Source organism: Hylobates moloch, unplaced genomic scaffold (assembly GCF_009828535.3).
Source record: "Hylobates moloch isolate HMO894 unplaced genomic scaffold, HMol_V3 SCAFFOLD_12, whole genome shotgun sequence".
NCBI classification, from domain to species: domain Eukaryota; kingdom Metazoa; phylum Chordata; class Mammalia; order Primates; family Hylobatidae; genus Hylobates; species Hylobates moloch.
In genome coordinates this window covers 33,353,673-33,377,285 of record NW_026652287.1, presented here as the reverse complement: position 1 = coordinate 33,377,285, position 23,613 = coordinate 33,353,673, and the positions used below count along the sequence as shown (strand labels likewise).

At 43.0% G+C, this 23,613-nt stretch overlaps 1 protein-coding gene across 9 annotated transcripts in view; it reads left to right on the top strand.

Annotated features, from left to right (window-relative positions):
- Positions 1-23,613, top strand: part of ZNF480 (zinc finger protein 480) — a 95,464-nt gene that overhangs the window by 27,655 nt on the left and 44,196 nt on the right. For 7 of the 9 annotated variants that reach the window (XM_058425027.1, XM_032168949.2, XM_058425030.1 and 4 more), the window contains 3 exons: positions 9,021-9,147; positions 10,682-10,810; positions 16,357-20,701. The exons of the other annotated variants lie outside the window; for them this stretch is intronic. In XM_058425027.1, the coding sequence (XP_058281010.1) occupies positions 9,021-9,147; positions 10,682-10,810; positions 16,357-17,636 (1,536 nt within the window). In that variant the 3' untranslated portion in view covers positions 17,637-20,701. Of the gene's footprint in view, positions 1-9,020; positions 9,148-10,681; positions 10,811-16,356; positions 20,702-23,613 lie in introns of those variants that run through there. 9 annotated transcript variants of the gene reach the window in all.

The following is a 23,613-nucleotide window of genomic DNA, read 5'->3' as shown; positions in this document are numbered from 1 at the left end:
TCCTTGTATAGTTATTTCACATAGTACTAATGTTTATTAGTAATTTGATTCACCCAATAAGCTGCTTTGCCTTGTTTATTTGTGCTTCCAAATCCTCTCGTTCATTTAGTTTCACTTTTCCCCATTTCCACTTACGGCACAATCAGGAGCTGTGCTATGGGCTCTCCTGGCTCTGCTTTCCAGGGAACAGAAGTAGATATAACAATTTGAATTTCCCCATTGTAATCTGAGTCAATGACTCCTGCATGTACTTGCACTCCTTTTAAATTTAAACTAGACTTACCTAGAAGTAATCCTACTGTCCCCACTGGCAAGGGTCCACAGACTCCTGTTGGCACTTTTTGCAGGGGTTCCCCAGGCAGAAAGTTCACAGGTTTTGTGCAACATAAATTTACTGCAACACTACCGGCTGTGGCAGGGGACAGGTATTGTATGGGGGTGAGGGAGTGGCCTGAGCTGGAAATGCCCTGATTTGGGACGAGGCCCGGGACGGGCCCCTCATGGCCTTTCCTGAAATCGGGTTCTCATCTTTATCAAACTTAGAGTGACATTGATTAGCCCAATGTTTTCCTTTTTTACATTTTGGACATATTTCAGGCTCAGCAGATTTCTTTTTTCCCCCAACTGGCAGCCTGACTTGCTGTTTTTTTCTACATTCTTTTTCAGTATGACCATGCTTCCCCCAGTTAAAACAAGCTCCAGGAAATGGAGTGTTTCCTTTACCTACTTTCAGTCCTGCCATTGCCTGGGCTAGCGGAGTAGTCTTATGCAGTTTACCTCCGATACCATCACCAGCTTTAATGTAGTCAACCATATGTGCTTTTCCCCAATAGGTTGCAGAGTGGCTTGGCACTCAGGATTGGCATTGTCGAAAGCTAATAACCGCAACACTATGTCCTGAGCAGCCGAATCTGCAATCACCTTTTTAAGAGACTCCTGTAATCTAGCTATAAAATCTGGGTACAGTTCTTTCAGTCCCTGCTTGACAGCACTTGAAGGATATTGTTCCCTGCCTGAAGTGATTTTTTCCCAAGCTCTAATGCACACTCCTCTAAGCTGCTCTATGGCATCATCCCACTTGTACATCTAAACCACCCCAGCCACCGACTCCCAAAAGTTGGTCTGCACTTATATTAATTTGAGGTTGGGCCTGGGCGTTGTGAGCAGCCTGGATGGAAGCTTCATTTCCCCACCAAGTTTTAAATTGTAAGAACCGAGCAGGAGTTAGATAAGCTCGAGTAAGTGCATCATGGTCAGTAGGAATCATTCAATCGGAGACAGCAACATTCTTTAACAGTCCCATTGCAAAAGGAGAACCTGGTCCATATTGATTAATAGCTCGTTTAAATTCTTTAAGTATTTTAAAAGGAAAAGGCTCAAATGTAGCCATCATATTCCCCTGTTGATCAGGTGGGTGTATTCTAACAGGGAACTGCTAAGCATCCATATCACACTCTCATCTAGCTTGCTGGATTCCTGCCTGAATAGAACTGAGAGCAGTTGCTCAAGGTGCTGCTCGAACAGTCACTAGGGCAACTACTTTTTGCCCAGTGTCCTCTGGAAAAGAAAGATCTGGAGGGTGAGGCCACTCTTTCTTCAAAGTGATGAGGGGGTGTAGACGGGTAGGGACAAACCTCTCCCTCCTTTGCTGCTTTAGCTGGCAAGGAAACCTCTGTCACTTCTTCTGTACTTCATTACACTCCCCTTCTTCCTCTGATTCCTCTTCCTTATCATCTGTGTGGAAAGGCTCCAAGGTGGAACGAACCAGAGCCCACACTGACCAGACAGTTATAGGAATATCCTCAGCGCCATCCTTATGTGCCTTCTTCAGTGTGCTGCCTACCTTTCCCCAGACCTCTACATTCATAGTTCCTCAGTCTGGATACCAGGGGCAATATTTCTCTACCACACTAAAAACCTGCATGAGTCGGCTAGTGCTAACCTTTACTCTTCCTTTTCTGAGGAGCTGCTGAAGCAGACTCAAGCCTCATGTCTGCTCGACCCTTGTCGAGCTTCCAAGCTCCCCTTCTTATTCACCACAGGGATTGCTTAAGAGTACTTGGGTGTTCTCCAGCATAGTTCCATGTTCTCCAGCCGTCACTCTGGCGACCCTTCAACCCAGGTTTGAGCCCCATGTTGGGCGCCACTTGCTGAGACCAGCTCAGTCGTGGGGACCCTAACCTAGTGGCACTAGAGGAATTAAATACACAGACATAAGAATAGAGTGTAAAGTGTGATCAGGAGGCCAACAGCCTTCAGAGCTGAGAGCTGTGAACAGAGTTTGACCCATATTTTATTGACAGCAAGCCAGTGATAAGCATTGTTTCTATAGATTATAGATTAACTAAAAGCATTCCTTACAGGAAACAAAAGATTCTTAGCAAGGATTAGAGAAACAGGCTCTGGCTAATTATCTGCAGTTGTCTACTCTGGGCAGGCCGGATGTTCCTTGCCCTGCTCCAGTAAAGCAACAACTTCTAGCAGTGTGCATCATAGCCATCATGAGCACATTTCATTGCTGCGGAAATCCTATTTATGGCCAGTTTCTTTAAAGCCTGTTTATGACAAGCTTAGGGCCTGTTGCCAGCACCGCAGTCCCTCTAATCTCACTTAGATTCCATCTCCCGTTACCCAGTGACATGAACTAGGGATGAGGCTTCACTGGGCATGGTTCTGGGAAGGGCTCACTCCCTAGCATGGATGGAGATGGGGTGCAGGCCGCATGGTGTTAGAGCTGTTGGGCAGTATGGATTGTTCAGGGGCCACATCCGAGTGCACCATCACCTCTCTGTAGAACAGAAGCTGCACGTGGAAGTCATGTATTGTTGTGCACAAGCACCTAGTAAATTCTAGGAAAGGAGTGAAGGAAGGAGAAAGTTTTCTGCTTGATTTTTTTTCTTTTTTTTGAGACCGAGTCTTGCTCTGTCATCCAGGCCGGAGTGCAGTGGCACAATCTCAGCTCACTACAACTTCCGTCTCCCTGGTTCAAGCAATTCTTGTGCCTCAGTGTCCCGAGTAGCTGGGATGTCAGGTGCCCCCCACCACACCCAGCTAATTTTTGTATTTTTAGTAGAGATGGGGTTTCAACATGTTGACTAGGCTGGTCCTGAACTCCCAAGCTCAGGTGATCCACCCGCCTCAGCTTCCCAAAGTGCTGGGATTATAGGCGTGAGCCACCGTGCCCAGCCTTCCTGCCTGATTTTTACTAAAGTTGAAGCTAAACGCCTTTCCCAGTTTTTTACTTCTAGCTTGGTTCAGGGAGGACGTTCTCTCATCATTCTCAGCGCGTGCCTCTCACAGAGACCGATTTTCCTTCGGGGAGTCTCCTGCACCAGCTGTGTTAAGCAAAAAATGTGATAATTTTGCTCAGAGATTGGAGCAGATTTATTTATTTATTTTTTTGTCAAGAGAGGAGGAAATCATATTCTTGTCTACCAATTATTATTATCATTTTTTAACATCAAATTATGTGTAAATTTGTCTTATAGGAAAACTCCAAATGTACAGGTTAGGCCATCAAATACAAAACATTCCCTGTCCTAAATGTCTACGTGACATGTAAATAGTTGTTATGGGAGGGAGCCTTTCACCCTCTCTCAGTCTCACTGGGGACCCACTGCTGTCAGCTCTGTCAGGAGTGAGAGCAAGTCCTGTAGAATTATATGTATACAGCATTGTGGTGTTTTAAGTAAAATTCTCAGTGATTGTTTTATGATACTTTATTCTGTAAGCTGTGAAAGTTTGCTCCTTTACACCTTCATGTGAACGTTCTCTGAATTAACAATCAGTCACCTCTCTGTTTTTAGTGTCTGGCTTGGTTCAGGGAGGATGAGCTCTGGTCAGCCCAGCTGGAGACTCTGGAGGTCCCTCGCCTTGTCTGGGATGTGTCCTCTCTGGGCTTTGCTTGTTAACCTCCTCACTGAAGGGGGTGACCAGGTTCTGCTGAGTGCCCCTTTCTGCACCTGCTCTTCAGCCTGTGTGGGGCAATAGGAACCTGGGGTCTGCACCATCACCTAGTGTCTGCTGCGTTACTGCTGGCTCTAGTTTATGCTGGTGCCTTTGTTCTCAGTGGCTTCCTGACCTGGGGCCCTGTTACTTCAGTGCTTATGTTCAGACAAGACAGAAACTTGTCCCTTAGGCAGTTCCCTGAAAAGTCAGAAGGTTGGATAGACATTCCCATTGTTTTCCTCTCTCAGGAGATATCTGGAGTTTGTGGTATCCTCTGGATGATGGCATGTCATGCCTGGGCAGGGGTTCTGGTGAGTGTGTGTCACATATTTTCACACTCAGCTCCCAGTAGGTTGACTTGGTACTGGTGCATCTCTGGGCGCAGCCTCCTGAGGGGCTTCTGGATTTCTCATAAAAGTCAATTGGCCCACGTATTCTTGTTTAAGTTGTGTCTACATGGATTCAAAATGGTCCGGGGCTTCCTATTCCTCTGTCTTGCTGACATTACTCTTTTAGTAGAGTTGCAGATTTCTTACACAGGTCTGGAATGTCTTCTAGTTAGGGGCCATGTATATTTCCTAAGGGAGATGTCAGATGTTTCTTTACTGTGTGTGTCATTTTATAAATAGTGCTGCTAAAGAAGGATACTTTTTTCAATATATTCTTTCTTCTTTTTTTTTAAATTTATTTTCTTCTTTTAATTCTTTTTTCTTTCTTTCTTTTTGAGACAGAGTCTTGCTGTGTCACCCAGGCTGGAGTGCTGTGGCAGGATCTCAGCTCACTGCAACTTCTGTCTTCTGGGATCAAGCAATTCTCATGCCTCAGCCTCACAAGTAGCTGAGATTACAGGCGCCCACCACCACACCCAGCTAATTTTTTGTATTTTTAGTAGAGATGGGGTTTCACCATGTTGGCCAGGCTGGTCTCGAACTCCTGACCTGAAGTGATCCGCCTGCGTCGGCCTCCCAAAATGCTGGGATTACAGGCTTGATCCCAGCACTGCACCAGGCTAATATATTCTTATTAGTTAATATGCTAAAATGACATTCTTTGTCTTGGTTAAAATAATTTTGTTAATTATATATATTTTTAAATCCAGCGTTTTCCTGCCCCCAACCCCCACTACTTATTTTTTGTTTAACCTCTCTTTCTGGTCCCTGCCCAGGCATCCTGTGCAGTGGTGATTGGCTGCAGCACAGACCAGCCCCCTTTTCCCTGCCTTAAAGTCAAGGAAATGTCTGCCATGTTTACTGCTGATTATCATGTTTCATGAGACGTTCTTGCTTAATGATATGGTTTTTTTTTTTTTTTTTTTTGAGATGGAGTCTTGCTCTGTCGCCCAGGCTGGAGTGCAGTGGCGCAGTCTCGGCTCACTGCAAGCTCCGCCTCCCAGGTTCACGCCATTCTCCTGCCTCAGCCTCTCCAAGTAGCTGGGACTACAGGCGCCTGCCACCACGCCTGGCTAATTTTTTGTATTTTTAGTAGAGATGGGGTTTCACTGTGGTCTCGATCTCCTGACCTCGTGATCCACCCGCCTCGGCCTCCCAAAGTGCTGGGATTACAAGCGTGAGCCACCACGCCAGGCCTGATATGGTTGTTTTTGTTTTCAAATTTTATTTTAATTATCTAGCAATTTCGTAAGATGTATACTGCTGAGATATTTTCTTTGACTTATTTTGTTGAATTATTATATCATATTAATAAATTTTCTATCATGTATTAATGTTTTATTAATTGTATATATTGATAAACCCCATTGGGCTTTTGTAAATACCAAATACATAAAGTTTATGGACATAATTATTATATTTGTGTAAGTCAGGGTCGATCACTTGTGTGTAGAATCCCAGCTTCTTGGGAAGCTGAGGCAGGAGGATCGCCTGTATGCAGGAGTTTGAGTCCACCCTAGGCAACATACTGAAACCCCATCTCAATTTTTAAAAATATTATATATAATCATATTTTTTATATAAATAAAGATGGGATCTTTCTATGTTGCCCAGGCTGTTCTCAAACCCCTGTCCTCAAGCAGACCTCCCACCTTGGCCTCCCCAAGTGCTGGGATTACAGGCGGAGCCACCATGCCCAGCCTACATTTATATTTTTGAATCTGCGTATTTAATAGAGATTAGAGTTCAACTTTCTGTGTTTTTTCATGGTCTATCATTTTTTAATGGCTTAATATACAGCAATGTTTATAAACTCAATTGAGTACAATTTATACATTTTTGTTGCAAACATGCTGAAATGTACATAGCAAAAATAACAGTGACAGGTGGGTGCAGTGGTACAAACCTTTAGTTCCAGATACGTGGGAGGCTGAGGAGGGAGAAACATATGAGCTCCAGGAGTTCAAGGCTGTAGTACACTGTGAGTAAGCCACCTCCATACAACCTGGACAACATAGTGAGACCCTGTCTCTAAAAATTAAAAAAAAAGTGATGACAAATGTCATCTAAAAAATAGGTTATTGGCTGGGCGCAGTGGCTCACGCTTGTAATCCCAGCACTTTGGGAGGCCGAGGCGGGCGGATCACGAGGTCAGGAGATCGAGACCATGGTGAAACCCCGTCTCTACTAAAAATACAAAAAATTAGTCGGGCGTGGTGGCGGGCGCCTGTAGTCACAGCTACTCACAGAGGCTGAGGCAGGAGAACAGCGTGAACCCAGGAGGCGTAGCTTGCAGTGAGCCGAGATCGCGCCACTGCAATCCAGCCTGGGTGAAAAAGCGAGACTCCGTCTCAAAAAAAAAAAAAAAAAAAAAAAAAAAGGTTATTGACAGACAACTCCTATTTCAGTTGATGTGTATAAGTGTATATGTATGCCAGTGTATATGGGTCTAAGTGTACATATATATAGATGTGTACATGTGATGTGTGTTCATGACTGCACAGATGAGCAAGCCTATGGTTTTATTAAAAACATCATTTTTATGTATTTTTTCAACAGTTGAAATTACATCTGAAATATTTTCCATGATCTCAGAAATTGTCCTATACCATCATGTTAATGAGTTGATGGCTGTGAATAGTAACATATTATGGGATACATGTGTGTACTCATATATGATAATTTTTTTTTTTTTGACAGAGTCTGTCTTTGTCACCAGGCTGGAGTGCAGTGGTGCAATCTTGGCTCACTGCAGTCTCTGCCTCCCAGGTTCAAGTGATTCTCCTGCCTCAGCCTCCTGAGTAGGTGGGATTAAAGGCACGTGCCACCATGCCCAGCTAATTTTTGTATATTTTAGTAGGGACAGGGTTTCACCACATTGGTCAGGCTGGTCGTGATCCCCTGAACTTGGGATCCACCCGCCTTGACCTCCCAAAGTGCTGGGATTACAGGCGTGAGCCACCACGCCCGGTCATAATGACCTTTTATGAAGGTCCATGATTTTATCCCTAAACTTGTTTTAACTTTTTTCTTAGGTAATTGTCAATTTACTTTTGATGCTGAGCTGTTCATTGTTTGATTCTTTTGGTTTGGTTCTAATGCCTGGACACCTGGGATCTGGTGCTTACTCTGCTGTTTTTAGTCCTTACACCTGGGGCGAGTTTCTTAGAGTATCTGTGACACAGTTGTCTTTTCAGTAAGACAGGGACAGGTCTTTCTTTCATGGGCTTTTGTTGTTACAGCAGTTAGTACATGTAAAGCATTTAGAATAGTGCCTGTCACGTGGGAAGTGTTCAAAAGCTTCAGTCATTGCTATTGTTATCATCACAGCTTTAAAATTCTTTTTTTTTTTTTTTTTGAGACAGAGTCTCACTCTGTAGCCCAGGCTGTAGTGCAGTGGTGTGATGTTGGCTCATCGCAACTCCTGCCTCCTGGGTTCAAGCAATTCTCTTGCCTCAGCCTCCTGAGTAACTGGGATTACAGGCACCCACCAGTACCCCCGGCTGATTTTTGTATTTTTAGTAGAGATGGGGGTTTCACCATGTTGGCCAGGATGGTCTTGAACTCCTGACCTCAAGTGATCCGCCCACCTCGGCCTCCCAAAATGGTGGGATTACAGGCGTGAGCCACCGTGCCCAGCCTATAATTCTTTTTTTTTTTTTTTTGTGAGATGGTCTCACTCTTGTCCCCCAGGATGGACTACAGTGGTGCAATCTCGGCTCACTGCAACCTCTGCCTTCCAGGTTCAAGTGATTCTTCTGCCTCAGCCTATCGAGTAGCTAGGATAACAGGTGCATACCACCACGCCCAGCTAATTTTTGTATTTTAATTAGAGATGGGGTTTCACCTTGTTGGCCAGACTGGTCTCTAACTCCTGACCTCAGGTCATCTGCCCGCCTCAGCCTCCCAAAGTCCTGGGATTACAGGCATGAGCCACCATGACTGGCCTATAATTCTTTTTTTTTTTTGAAGCCACTGTGCACATTTTCTTCTCTGAAGACACCACTTGTCTTGTAGTGGTGGTGATATTGGTAGGTATTCAGATCAGGTAGGTACTGAATATCACTTGGAGTGTCAAAAACAATATCTAATGCTTCTATAGAGATAGCCATGGGTTAATTTTTTATTTGTATTTCTTATATGTCTACAAAATGAGAAATCTATATTGATTTTTAAAATATAACTTCTTTTGGAAAAGTATAATAAAACACAATTCACAGGCCAGGGTGGTGGCTCATGCCTGTAATCCCAGCACTTAGGGAGGCTGAGATGTGTGGACCACTTGAGATCAAGAGTTCAAGACCAGCCTGGCCAATGTGGCGAAATTCTGTCTCTACTGACAATACAAAAATTAGCCAGGTGTGATGGTGTACACCTGTAGTCCCACCTACTTGGGAGGCTGAGGCACAAGAATTGATTGAATCCAGGAGGCAGAGGTTGCAGTGAGCCAAGATCGCACCACTGCACGCCAGCCTGGGCAACAGAGTAAGACTCTGTCTCAAAAACAAAAACGAAAACAAAAAAAACACATTTACAGACACATAACTACATCACAAATACCTTAATGTGGATTCGTCAGAACATTCTCTTCAATCGAGTTAATTTTTACAACTCCCTTCTCATTTTGAGTGAAGATAAATACCCTTTACATATCCTGTTGGTGAAATGTGATTTTCATTTTAGGGACACTTGACATTCAGGGATGTGGCCATAGAATTCTCTCAGGCGGAGTGGAAATGCCTGGACCCTGCACAGAGGGCCTTATACAAGGACGTGATGTTGGAGAACTACAGGAACCTGGTCTCCCTGGGTGAGGATCATGCCCCTGCAGAAGCTGGGATCTGCCCTTGGTTATTTCAGCATTTTCCCTTGTGTGCCTCCTGGGAGCCCCTGCATTGTTTGACTGACATTAAGCAGGAGAATCACTTGAACCTGGGACACAGAGGTTTTGGTGAGCCGAGATCACGTCATTGCCAGCCTGCCAACAGAGCGAAACTCCATCCCCCCCCCAAAAAAAAAACAACAACCAAAAATACCCTTATTGACTCAGGCTGGGACCAGTGGCTCACACCTCTAATTCCAGCACTTTGGGAGGCCAAGGCAGGAGGATCACTTGAGGTCAGGAGTTCGAGACCAGCCTGGCCAACATGGTGAAACCCCGTCTCTACTAAAAATACAAAAATTAGCCGGGCATGGTGGTGGGAGCCTGTAATCCCAGCTACTTGGGAGGCTGAGTCAGGAGAATCTCTTGAACCCAGGAGGTGGAGGTTGCAGTGAGCCGAGAATGCACCATTGCACTCCAGCCTGGGCAACAAGAGTGAAACTCCGTCTCATAAAAAAAAAATAAAAAATCTAAAAACCTTGACTCAGAAATGAAAAGCTCCATAGTGTTTTCTGGAGTTGAAATGTCCTTTTTCTTCAGATGTTCTGTCCCCTTCATTATACATCATTGGGTGGTACCAGGGCAGAAGTATGCATAAAACCTTTTTTGTTTGTTTTTGAGATTGAGTCTTGCTCTGTCGCCCTGGCTGGAGGGCACGTGATCGTGGCTTACTGCAGCCTCTGCCTCCCAGGCTTAAGCAATTCGCCTTAGCCTCCCTAGTAACTGGGATTACAGGCGCCTGCCACCATACCCGGCTAATTTTTCTATTTTTCACTTTTACAATGTTGGCCAGGCTGGTCTCAAACTCCTGGACTCAAGCAATCCACCTGCCTCAGCCTCCCGAAGTGCTGGGATTACAGGCATGAGCCCCCACACCCAGCTGCATAAAACCTTGTGGAAAACTTTTCAGATACCCACTTCCCTGTTTTCTACTCCTGTGCTTTGTTTTATGTTTTGTTTTTTTTGAGATGGAGTGTTTCACTCTTGGAGGCTGGAGTGCAATGGTGCGATCGTGTCTCACTGCAACCTCCACCTCCTGGGTTCAAGTGATTCTCCTGCCTTAGCTGCTCGAGTAGCTGGGATTAGAGGCATGTGCCACCATGCTCGGCTAATTGGTTTTTTGTATTTTTAGTAGAGACAGAGTTTCTCCGTGTTGGTCAGGCTGGTCTCGAACCCCCGACCTCAGGTGATCCACCCGCCTCGGCCTCCCAAAGTGCTGGGATTACAGGCATGAGCCACCATGCCCAGCCTCTACTCCTGTGTTTTATACTCAGTAGTTCTTGGAAAGGGGCTTGATGTCTGCATGTTATAATATTCCCTAAGCATTCAGAAGGAGGCAGTCTATGGATGAATTTGTGAAATATTATTCTTGATTCATTTGTGATATCCTCTCTCCTTCCTACACATAGGGCTTGGATTTTGGAGATGACACAGCACATTTTGATTCTTTTTTTACAAACAGGAATCTCTCTTCCTGACCTGAACATTAACTCCGTGTTGGAGCAAAGGAGGGAGCCCTGGTCTGGTGAGAGTGAAGTGAAAATAGCAAAAAATTCAGATGGGAGGGAGCGCATCAAAGGTGTGAACACAGGTAAGAGGTCAGATGGGCATGGTGGAAGCCATGCTGTTGTTTGGGCTTTTTGTTTTGTTTTGTTTTGTCTAGCTTTGGTTTTTTATGTTTGTATTTTTGTGTTTGTTTTGTTTTTGAGATGGAGTCTCACTCTGTCATGAAACAGAGCCTGAGAGACAGAGCAAGACTTGGTTTCAAATAAAGAAATAAATAATTTTTTTGTTTATTTGACTGGAGATCTTTCTTTCTCTCTCTCTCTTTCTCTCTCTTTCTTTCTCTCTTCATTTCATTTATTTATTTGAGATGAAATTTTGCTCTGTGGCCCAGGCTGGAGTGCAGTGGCACTATCTCAGTTCACTGCAACCTCCACCTCCCGGTTTCAAGGGATTCTGCTGCCTCAGCTTTCCAGGTATCTGTGATTATGGGCACTTGCCCCATGCCTGGCTAATTTTTGTTTGTATTTTCAGTAATGATGGGGTTTCACTATGTTGGCCAGGCTGGTCTTGAACTCCTGACCTTAAATCATCTGTCTGCCTCGGCCTCCCAAAGTGCTGGAATTACAGGCGTGAGCTACTGCGCCCAGCTTCTTTTTGTTTTTCACATACAGGGGTCTTGCTATGTTGCCTATGTTGATTTTGAACACCTAGGCTCAAGCAATCCTCCTGCCTCAGCCTCCATAAGTACTCTGATTACCGGCATGAGCCACGATGCCTAGTCTTATTTTTTTATTTTGAATTTAGATTTAATTGATTACCAGGAATATTTAATTCCCCCGACAATTTCACTCTCTCCCCTCCCCCTTTCTGTTCTGTTTATATGAATTTCAGTATTTTGGATACTCAAATGGAATCATACAGTATTTGTCTTTTTATGACTGGCTTATCTCACTTAGCGTAGTGTCTTTCAGGTTCATCTATTTTGTAGCACATCAAGAAATTTGTATATTCTTTTAGGACTGAATACTGTTCTTCTATTTGTCTGTACCACAGTTTGTTTAACTATTCATCCAATGCAATACCTGCATTGCACCTACCTCTTTATTATTTTTGAAAAATGCTATGAACATGGGCTTTTGTTGTCATCGTTGTTTTTTGAGACAGTGTCTCACTCTCTCGCCCAGGCTGGAGTGCAGTGGCATGACCTTGACTCACTGCAACCTCTGCCTCCTGGGTTCAAGCGATTCTCCTGCCTCAGCCTCCCAAACAGCAGGGACTACAGGTGCACACCACTATGCCCAGCTAGTTTTTGTATTTTTAGTAGATGGGGTTTCTCCATATTGGCCAATCTCGTCTTGAACTCCTTGCCTCATGATCCACCTGCCTCAGCCTCCCAAAGTGCTGGGATTATAGGCATGAGCTATTGTGCCTGGCCTTGAACGTGGGCTTTTAAGTATGTCTTCAAGATGCTGTCTTTATTTTTATTTTATTTTTCATTTGTTTGTTTGTTTGTTTGAGATGGATTTCACTCTTGTTGCCCAGGCTGGAGTGCAATGGCGCAATCTTGGCTCACTGCACCCTCCACCTCCTGGGTTCAATCAATTCTCCTGACTCAGCCTCCTGAGCGTCTGGAATTACAGGTGTGCACTGCCATGCTCAGCTAATTTTTGTATTAGTAGAGACAGGGTTTCACCATGTTGGCTAGGCTGGTCTCGAACTCCTCACCTCAGGTGATCCACCTGCCTAGGCCTCCCAAAGTAGTAACATTATGGGCGTGAGCCACTGTGCCTGGCCTTTTATTTTTTAAATCTTTATACCCAGATGTGGAATTGTTGCCTATACTGATCATTTGATTTTGGATTCTTTGAGAAAATGTCATACTTGTTTCCATAGTGACTGCACCATTTCAATTTTCCACCATCAGGGGCACAAAATTCTCCTATTTCTCCATATTTTTGATAACACTTGTGATTTTCTGGTGTTCCATTTTTTTTCCCTTTCATGACAAGAAATACTCTATATGGGTGTGAGGTGATATTCTACATGGGTGTGAGGAAAAATATTCTATTTTCTATTTGCATTTCTCTAATGATTTGTGATGTTTTGCATTTTCTCATATGGTCATATATCACCTTTGGAAAAATGTGTATTTCTTTCCACATTTCGTAACTGGTTATTTGTTTTGCTTTGTAGGAGTTATTTGTATATTTTTTATTTTATTATTTTAATTAATTAATTATTTATTTTTTGAGATGGAGTATTGCTCTGTCACCCAGGCTGGATGCAGTGATGTGATCTCGGCTCACTGGTACCTGCGCCTCCCAGGTTCAAGCAATTCTTCCACCTCAGCCTCCCAAGTAGTTGGGATTACAGATGCTCACCACCATGGCTGGCTAAATTTTTGTACCTTTAATGGAGATGGGGTTTCCCTATGTTGGCCAGGCTGGTCTTGAACTCCTGACCTTAGGTGATCCACCTGCAGCAGCCTCTCAAAGTGCTGGAATTATAGGCATGAGCCACCACATCCAGCCTATATATATTTTACATACTAAGTTTTTATCACAGATATGATATGCAAATATTTTCTTACATATGGTAGGTTTTCTTTACTTTGTGGTAATTGTTTTCTTCCATCCACAATAGTTGTCCATTTTGTCATAGTGCATTGTGTGTATTTTTACCTTCTTTCATGTACTACCAGTTTTATATCTGGGGAAACGTTGAATCCAATCGCATGAAGCTTTTTACCTATGATTTTTTCTAGGAGTTTCATCGTTTTAGGTCATGAATAAACTTTTAAGTTAATTTTTGCATAGGGTGTAAAGTAAGGGTTCAGCCTCATTCCTTTGCATGTGGGCATCCTTTTTCTTTAGCACTATTTGATGAAGTGACTGTCCTTTCCTTATTACATGCTCTTGACATTTCGATTGAACATCATTTGACCAAGTATCTGAGGGTTTGTTTCTGGCTTCTCTATTCTTGCTTTTTTTTTGTATGGGGGGATGGATTCTCACTCTGTCGTCCATGCTGGAGTGTAGCAGTGAGATCTCGGCTCACTGCAACCTCCATCTCCTGGGTTCAAGTGATTCTCCTGCCTCAGCCTCCCAAGTAGCTGGGATTACAGGCCTGCACCACCATGCCTGGCTAATTTTTGTATTTTTAGTAGAGATGGGATTTCACCATGTTAGGCAGTCTGGTCTCTAACTCCTGACCTCAAGCAATCCACCCACCTTGGCCTCCCAGAGTCCTGGGATTACAGGTGTGAACCACCTCACCTGGGTCATATTTTACTTTAATGGAGAATTTTATCCTCTCATTCGGGTTACTGGTACTGTCTGGAATCCTTTTATTTCATTGTGAAGGACTCCCTGTAGCATTTCTTGCTGGACAGGTCTAGAGTACTAATGAACTTCCTTAGCTCTTCTTTATCGAGGAAAGTCTAAATTTCTCCTTTATTTTTGCAGGTGACTTTTGCTAAATATAGTATTCTTGGTTGATTTTAAGCACTTTCAATATGTCATCTCACTGCCTTCTGGCATGCAAAGTTTCCGCTGGAGAAAGCACGTAGTGTTATTCATTTTCCTCTAAATGGCAAATATCTTTTTTGTTGCTCCTGTCAAAATTCTTACTCTGTCTTTGATGGTTGATAATTTGCTTATAATATATCTCTGTGTGAATATCCTTGGGTTCATTTTAATTCGAATGGTCAAGCTTCTTGAATTGTATATTCAGGTCTTTCTTCAAAATTGGGATTTGGACAATTATTTGGACATTATTTCTTCAGTTGCAATTTCTGATCCTCTGTCTTCTCCTTATGAACCTCTAATAATTTGTATGTTGTTGTGCTTGAGAGTATCTGAAAAATGTATTAGCGTTTATTTGCTTTTCTTCTCTCTTTTTTGTCTTTGTAGCTGATACTTTTTTTTTTTTTTTTCTGAGATAGAGTCTCACTCTGTAGCCCAGGCTGGAGTGCAATGGCTCCATCTTGGCTTACTGCACTCTCTGCCTTCCAGGTTCAAGTGATTCTCCTGCCACAGCCTCCTGAGTAGCTGGGATTACAGGTGCATGCCCCCATGCCCATTTAATTTTTGTATTTTTAGTAGAGACGGGTTCTCACCATGTTGGTCAGGCTGGTCTCAAACTCCTGACCCAGTGATCCTCCTGCCTTGGCCTCCCAAAGTGCTGGGATTACAAGTGTGAGCCACTGTACCTGGTGGAGCTGATACTTTTGAATAACTGATCTTTAAGTTTGCTCATTCTTTTTGGTGCTCTATCTGTCTGCTGTTGAGCACCTAATGAATTTTTACTTTATTTATTGTATTTCAGCTCCAGAATGTTTTTTGTTTCCTACTTTGTTTAATATCCTCCTTCTCATGTATTGTTTTTCTGATTTCATACAGTTATCTATCTCCCTTTGATATCTTTTAGCTTATTAAGAATCTTAAGGCAGTTGCTTTAAATATTTGTCAAGGGCCAGGTGCAGTGCCTTATGTCTGTAATTTCAACATTTTGGGAGGCCAAGGCAGGAGGATCACTTGAGCCAAGGAGTTCGAGACCAGTCTAGGCAATATCATGAGCCCTTGTCTCTAAAAGAACACAGAAAAAACTTGCTGAGGCTCGGTGTGGTGGCTCACACCTGTAATCCCAGCACTTTGGGAGGAACCCCATCTCCACTAAAAATACAAAAATTAGCTGAGCATGTTGGCCGGCACCTGTAGTCCCAGCTACTCGGGAAGCTGAGGCAGGATAATTGCTTGAACCTGAAGGTGGAGGTTGCAGTGAGCCGAGATTGTGTCATTGTACTCCAGCCTGGGCAACAAGAGCAAAACTCCATCTTAAAAACAAAACAAAAAAAACAACAAAAAACCCCAAAACTTGCTGAATGTGGTGGTGCATGCCTGTAGACCCAGCTACTCAGGAGTCTGAAGCAGGAGAGATCACTTGAACTGGGGAAGTAGTTGCTGCAGTGAGCCACGACCATGCCCCTGCACTCCAGCCTGGACAACAGAGTTAGGCCCTGTCTTAATAAATAAGTAAATAAATAAATAAATAAATATGTGTCTAGTAATTTAGAGAACTGCCTGTCTTTTTCTAGGTTTGGCTTTATTTTTTAGCCATATTTCGCTTTCCTTTTGTAGGCCTTGTAATTTTTGGATTAGGTTTGGTAAAATAACTGCTTCTCTCAGTTGTTTTGTATAAGACTTGGTCAGAGGGAGATCTTTTCTAATAAGCCCGTTGCAAAGGGTGTGGGAGCACTCCCTCCTTTTCTGGGGATGTGCCTTTCCTAGTTTGTGCATGTACTGTTATTATGTATACTGCTTCTCTTAAGTCTTATTTTCCCTAAGAGACTTGTCCCTTCTTTTTCTCAGAAGGTTTCAATTCCTGTTCTATCTCTCTGCTCATAATCCCTCTCAAACTCATCTGTAATCCTCCTGACTCCTATAGATTTCCCAGCACTCCAGTGCATCACCTTACCCATTTTTGTTTTCAGCACTGCCAACGTGATGTACAAAGTGTGCTGATATTTCTTCCAATGTCTGAGTCAGATGAGGCGGATTCTAGTTTTTTCATCAGACTCTAAACATGCCAGAATTATGGGGTCTGAATTTTACTCTTTTCTTGCTTTCCTAGGGGGCAGCTATGCATTGGGAAGCAATGCAGAAGACAAACCAATTAAAAAACAACTTGGAGTATCGTTTCACTTACATCTGTCCGAAGCAGAGCTATTTCCAGATGAAAGAGTAATAAATGGATGTAATCAAGTTGAAAACTTTATCAACCACAGTTCCTCTGTTTCCTCTCTTCAAGAAATTTCTTCCAGTGTCAAAACCCCCATTTTTAATGGGAATGATTTTGATGATTCTTCATTTCTCCCACAAGAACAGAAAGTACACATTAGAGAAAAACCTTATGAATGTAATGAGCATAGCAAAGTCTTTAGAGTGTCTTCCAGCCTTACTAAACATCAAGTAATCCGTACTGTAGAGAAACCTTACAAATGTAATGAATGTGGCAAGGTCTTTAGTCGCAATTCACACCTTGCAGAACATTGGAGAATTCATACTGGAGAGAAACCTTACAAATGTAATGACTGTGGCAAGGTTTTTAGTTACAATTCAAACTTTGCACGACATCAAAGAATTCATACCAGAGAGAAGCCGTATGAATGTAATGAATGTGGTAAAGTCTTCAGTAATAATTCTTACCTTGCACGACATCAAAGAATTCATGCTGAAGAGAAACCTTACAAATGTAATGAATGTGGTAAGGGCTTCAGTCATAAGTCATCTCTAGCAAATCATTGGAGAATTTATACTGGAGAGAAGCCTTACAAATGTGGTGAATGTGGCAAGGCCTTCTATAGGATTGCGCTTCTTGTACGACATCAGAAAATTCATACTGGAGAGAAACCTTACAAATGTAATGAATGTGGAAAGGTCTTTATTCAAAATTCACACCTAGCACAACATTGGAGAATTCATACAGGAGAGAAACCTTACAAATGTAATGAATGTGGAAAAGTATTTAATCAACTTTCAAATCTTGCACGACATCGAAGAATTCATACCGGAGAGAAGCCTTACAAATGTAATGAATGTGGTAAAGCATTTAGTGAGTATTCAGGCCTTTCAGCCCATCTTGTAATCCACACTGGAGAGAAGCCTTACAAATGTAATGAATGTGGCAAGGCATTCAGACACAAGTTATCCCTAACCAATCATCAGAGAATCCATACTGGAGAAAGACCTTACAAATGTAATGAATGTGACAAGGTCTTCAATCGAATTGCACACCTTGCACGACATCGGAAAATTCATACTGGAGAGAAACCTTACAAGTGTAATGAGTGTGGCAAGGCCTTTAGTCGCATTTCATACCTAGCACAACATTGGACAATTCATATGGGATAGAAACTACAAATGTAACAAATGTGTCAAAGAATTTAGTGTGCACTCAAGCCTTACTACCCATCTTTTATTCCATACTGCAAAGAAATTTTGCAAATGTAAAGAATATGACAAGGTCTTCAAACTCAAGTTTTTCTAACAATTCATTAGAGAATTTATCCTGGAGAGACTTCACAATTGTAATGAATGTGTGGAAAAGTCTTAAACAAAATTTCACACCTTGCAAAAGGAGATCTAAAAAAACACAATCAGAAATGACAAAGGGGACATTACCACCAACCCCACAGAAATACAAAAACCCCTCAAGGATTACTATAAACACCTGTATGCACACAAACTAGAAAACCTAGAAAAAATTAATAAATTCCTTGAAAGATATAATCCCCCCAAGATTGAACCAAGAAGAAATTGCAACCCTGAACAGACCAATAATGAGTTCCAAAATTGAATCAGTAATTAAAAACCTATCAAACAAAAAAGCTCTGGACCAGACAGATTTATAGCTGAATTCTACAAGATGTATAAAGAAAAGCTGTTACCAATCTTACTGAAACTGTTAAAAAACATGGATGCAGAGGGACTCCTCCCTATCTGATTCTATGAGGCCAGCATCATTCTAATACCAAAACCTGACAGACACAATGAAAAAAGAAAACTTCAGGCTGGTATTCCTGATGAATATAGGTGCAAAAATCCTCAGCAAAATACTAGTAAACCAGATCCATCTGCACATCAAAAAGCTAACATGATCAAGCAGGCTTTAGTGTTGGGCTGCAAGGTTGGTTCAGTATACACAAATCAATAAATGTGATTCATCACATACACAGAACTATAAACAAAAACCACATGACCATGATCATCTCTTTAGATGCAGAAAGGTTTTTAATAAAATTCAACATCCCTTCATGTTAAAAACCCTCAGCAAATTACACATTGAGGGAACATACTTCAATAAGAACCATCTATGATGGACCCACAGCCAAAATAATACTGAATAAGCAAAAGCTGGAAGCATTCCCCTTAAGAACTGGAACATGACAGGGATGACCACTCTCACCACTCTGATTCAACATAGTACTGGAAGTCCTAAGCTTAGTGATCAGGCAAGATAAAGAAATAAAAGGCACATATAAGGCACATATAAATAGGAGGAGGGGAAGTCAGTTTCTCTTGCAGAAGATATAATTCTATATTTAGAAAACCTGTTGTCTCTGCCCAAAGGCTCCTAGATCTGATAAACAACTTCAAAAAAGTTTCAGGATACAAAATCTATGTACAAAAATTAGTTGCATTTCTATACACCAGTAATGTCCAAGCTATGAACGAAATCAAGAATGGAATCCCATTCACAGCAGCCACAAAAAGTATAAAATACCTAGGAATACAGCCAACCAGGTAAGTGAAAGATTTCCACAATGAGAATTACAAAGCAGTGCACAAAGAAATCAGAAACAATACAAATTGAAAAATATCCCATGCTCATGGATAGGAAGAATCAATATTGTTAAAATACTGCCCAAAGCAATTTACAGAGCCAATGCTATTTCTGTCAAACTACCAGTGGCATTTTTCACAGAATCAGAAGAAAACATTCTAAAATTTATTTGGAACCAGAAAAGCCCAACCTAAATAGCAAAAGCAGTCCTAAGCAAAAAGAGCAAAGTTTGAGGTATCACATTACCCAACTTCAAACCATACTACAAGGCTACAGTAACTAAAACAGCATGGTACTGGTACAAAAACAGACACATAGATCAATGGAATAGGTAAGAGAACCCAGAAATAAAGGCATATACCTACAACCATGTGATCCTCAACAAAGCTGACAAACAATGAAGTAAGAACTTCATTCAATAAGTGGTGCTGGCATAACTGGCTAGCCATATGCAGAACATCGAAACTGGACACCTGTCTTTCATGATGTACAAAAATCAACTCAAGATAGATTGAAGACTTAAATATAAAACAGAAGACTTAAATCCCTATAAGAAAACCCAGGAAATGCCATTCTGGACATAAGCGCTGGAAAAGACTTAATGATGAACACCCCAAAGCAATTGCAACAAAACCAAAAATTGACAAGTGGGACCTAACTAAACTAAATAACTTCTGCACAGCAAAAGAAGCTATTAACAGAGTATACAGACTACAGAATAGGAGGAAATGTTTACAAACTGCATCTGACAAAGATCTAATCTGGAATCTATAAAGAACTCAAATCAACAATGAGAGAACAACCCCATTAAAAACTGGGCAAAGCCCATGAATAGACGTTTCTCAAAAGAAGACATATATGTGGCAATAAGCATATGAAAAAAATGGTTAATATTACTAATCATTAAGGAAATGCAATCAAAGCCACAATGAGATACCAACTCAGACCTGTCTGAATGGGTATTATTAAAAAATCAAAACATAGATGCTAGTGAGGCTGCAGAGAAAAGGAAATGCTTATACACTGCTGGTGGGAATGTAAATTCAGCCATTGTGGAAAGCAGTGCAGCGATTTCTCAAAGACATAAAAGCACATGGCGTTCAACCCAGCATCCCATTATTGGGTGTATACCTAAAGGAATATGATCATTCTACCATTCTACCATAAAGACAAGCACATGTATGTTCATTGCAGCACTATTCACAATAGCAAACATGTGGAATCAATGTAAATGTCCATCAACAGTAGACCAGATAAAGAAAATGTGGTACATATACACCATAGAATACTATGCAGCCATAAAAAAGAACAAGACTGTGTCCTTTACAGCAACATGGATGGAGCTGAGGCTCTTATCCTAAGTGAATTAATGCAGGAACAGAAAATCAAATATCCCACGTTCTGACTTATAAGTTGGAGCTAAACATTGATTACACATGGACTCAAAGAAGGGAACAGTAGACACTGGGGTTTAAGGGTGGAGGTTGGGAAGAGGATGAAGATTGAACAACTACCTGTTGGGTATTACGCTGATTACCTGGTGACAAAATTAACTGTACACCAAACTCCTGCAACATGCAGTTGACCCATGTAGACATACTCCTTGAACCTAAAATAAAACTGAAAAAAAGCAAATTTCACACCTTGTAAAACATCAAGGAATTTATATTGCACAGAAACCTTACAAATGTATGTAGCAAAGCATTTAGTGTGCCTTCAAGTCTTAATATTCATCAGGTAATCTGTAATTCAGAGAAACCTTATAGTTGTAATGAATATGGGGCTGGGCACAGTGGTTCACGCCTGTAATCCCAGCACATTGGGAGACCAAGGTAGGTGGATCACCTGAGGTCAGGAGCTCAAAAGCAGCCTGGCAAACATGGCAAAAACTCATCTCTACTAAAAATACAAAAATTAGCTGGGCGTGGTGGCATGCACCTGTAATCCCAGCTACTCAGGAGGCTGAGGCAGGAGAATCGCTTGAAACTGGGAGGCAGAGGCTGCAGTGAGTAGAGATCAAGCCACTGCACTCCAGTCTGGGTGACAGAGTGAGACTGGTGTCTCAAAAAAAAAAAAAAAAATGGGGCAAGGTCTTTACTCAGAATTCAAACCTTGCAAATCGTCACAGAATCCATGCTGGAGAGCAACTTTACAAATGCAACATGCATGGTAAGGTCTTTAATCACAATTCACACCTTCCACAGCATCATATAATTCATTCACGAGAGTCCTTACAGAGTATGGCAAACTCTTCATTATGAGTTCTGATATTAATCAGCATCAGAGTGTCGTACTAGAGAGAAATCATACAAATGTATGTGACACAGGCTTTATCCAGCCCTACCAAATCACTGGTCGTCAACATATACATCTTTGAGGAAACCATAGGCCGGGCACGGTGGCTCACGCTTGTAATCCCAGCACTTTGGGGGGCCAAGGTGGGCGGATCACTTGAGGTCAGGAGTTCAAGACCAACCTGGCCAACATGGTGAAACCCCATCTCTACTAAAAACAAAAATTAGCTGGGCGTGGTGGAATGCGCCTGTAATCCTAGCTACTGGGGAGGCTGAGGCAGGAGAATCACTTGAACCTGGGAGGTGGAAGTTGCATTGAGCCGAGATTGGGCCATTGCACTCCAGCCTGGGAAACAGAGTGGGACTGTGTCTCGAAAAAAAAAAAAAAAAGCCATAAAGATGGATTGTGGATTGTGGATGCAAACGGTATTAATCAAGGACCGTTACAATCGAACATGAGAGCATTGAGCATTTACAGAAGAAATAACTCAGTCTCTAGTACTTCTGTATTAACATATGACATAGCATGTTGCAGAAAAATTACAAGCCAAACGATACCAAGCCTCATGATGCAAGGGCATGTGGAAATTGCGATTTTTATTCCGATTATTAAAATATTGAATTCCTTGGGCGTTTTGGAAAGGCTTCTTTACTCTTTACGACTTTCAGCCTAAACTTAAAACTCTCATTATGTGCTTTTCCTACAGGGCTTCCACTATGGTCTCTGCGAAAGAATCAATAGGATGACAGGGCTGATTTTATTAGCTGGGGAGCATTTCTATCCAGTTTCCTGGAAAGACGTTGCCTTTTCAGGTTAAATATTGTTTGATTTAGACAGCATGGAGGTGAGCAAAGAATAACAAAACTGTGTATCAGTCATCATACTTACTGTGTTCAGCAAACCCTTTACCTGACAGGTACAGTGCTATAAACCTGTACAGCAGGTTACACTACTGAATACTGTGGGGAATTGTAATAAAATGGTAAGTATTTCTGTGTCTAAACATAGAAAAGTTGCCATAAGAATACCATATAAGGCTGGGCGTGGTGACTCATGCGTATAATCCCGCACTTTTGGAGGCTGAGGTGGGCAGATCACCTGAGGTTGGGAGTTCAAGACCAGCCTGACCAACATGGAGAAATCCCGTCTCTGCTAAAAGTACAAAATTAGCTGGGCGTGGTGGTGCATGGCTGTAATCCCAGCTACTCGGGAGGCTGAGGCAGGAGAATTGCTTGAACCCGGGAGGCGGAGGTCGTGGTGAGCCAAGATCGCCCCACATTAAATACCATATAAAAGACAGAAACAAAGTGCACCTATATAGGGCACTTACCATGAGTGGAGCTTCCAGAACTGGAAGTTACTCTGGGTAAGACAGTGAGGAGTAGTGAGTGAATGTATAGGCCTAGGACACACTCCACACTACGTAGGCCTTAGAAACACTGTACACAGCTGGGCATGGTGGCTCACGCTTGTAATCCCAACATTTTGGGAGGCCGAGGCGGATGGATCACGAGGTCAGGAGTTTGAGACCAGCCTGACCAACATGGTGAAACCTCGTGAATACTAAGATTACAAAAAAATTGCTTCCTTCCTTCCTTCCTTCCTTCCTTCCTTCCTTCCTTCCTTCCTTCCTTCCTCCCTCCCTCCCCCCTCCCTTTCTTTCTTTCTTTCTTTCCCTCTGTGGCCCAGGCTGCAATCTACTCGGCTCGCTGCGGCCCGCCCCGCGGACTGCCTGGGACTGCCGGCGCACGCCACCGCTGCCTGCTTTTTCTCCTTTGGCTGCAGGCACGCGTTCGCCATGTTGGCCACGCTGGTCGCCAGCTCCTGACGCCGAGTGCTCTGCCCGCCTCAGCCTCCCGAGGTACTGGGACTGCAGACGGAGTCTCGCTCACCCGGTGCTCGGTGTTGCCCGGGCTGGAGTGCGGTGGCGTGGTCTGGCCTTGCAGCAGCCTCCGCCTCCCAGCCGCCTGCCTTGACCTACCAGGGTGCTGGGATTGCAGCCCCTGCCCGGCCGCCGCCCCGTCTGGGAGGCGGGGAGCGTCTCTGCCGGGCCGCCCATCGTCTGGGAAGTGAGGAGCGCCTCTGCCCGGCCACCCATCGTCTGGGAAGTGAGGAGCGCCTCTGCCCGGCCACCCCGTCTGGGAAGTGGGGAGCGCCTCTGCCCGGCCGCCCCGTCTGGGAAGTGAGGAGCGCCTCTGCCCGGCCACCCATCGTCTGGGAAGTGAGGAGCGCCTCTGCCCGGCCACCCAA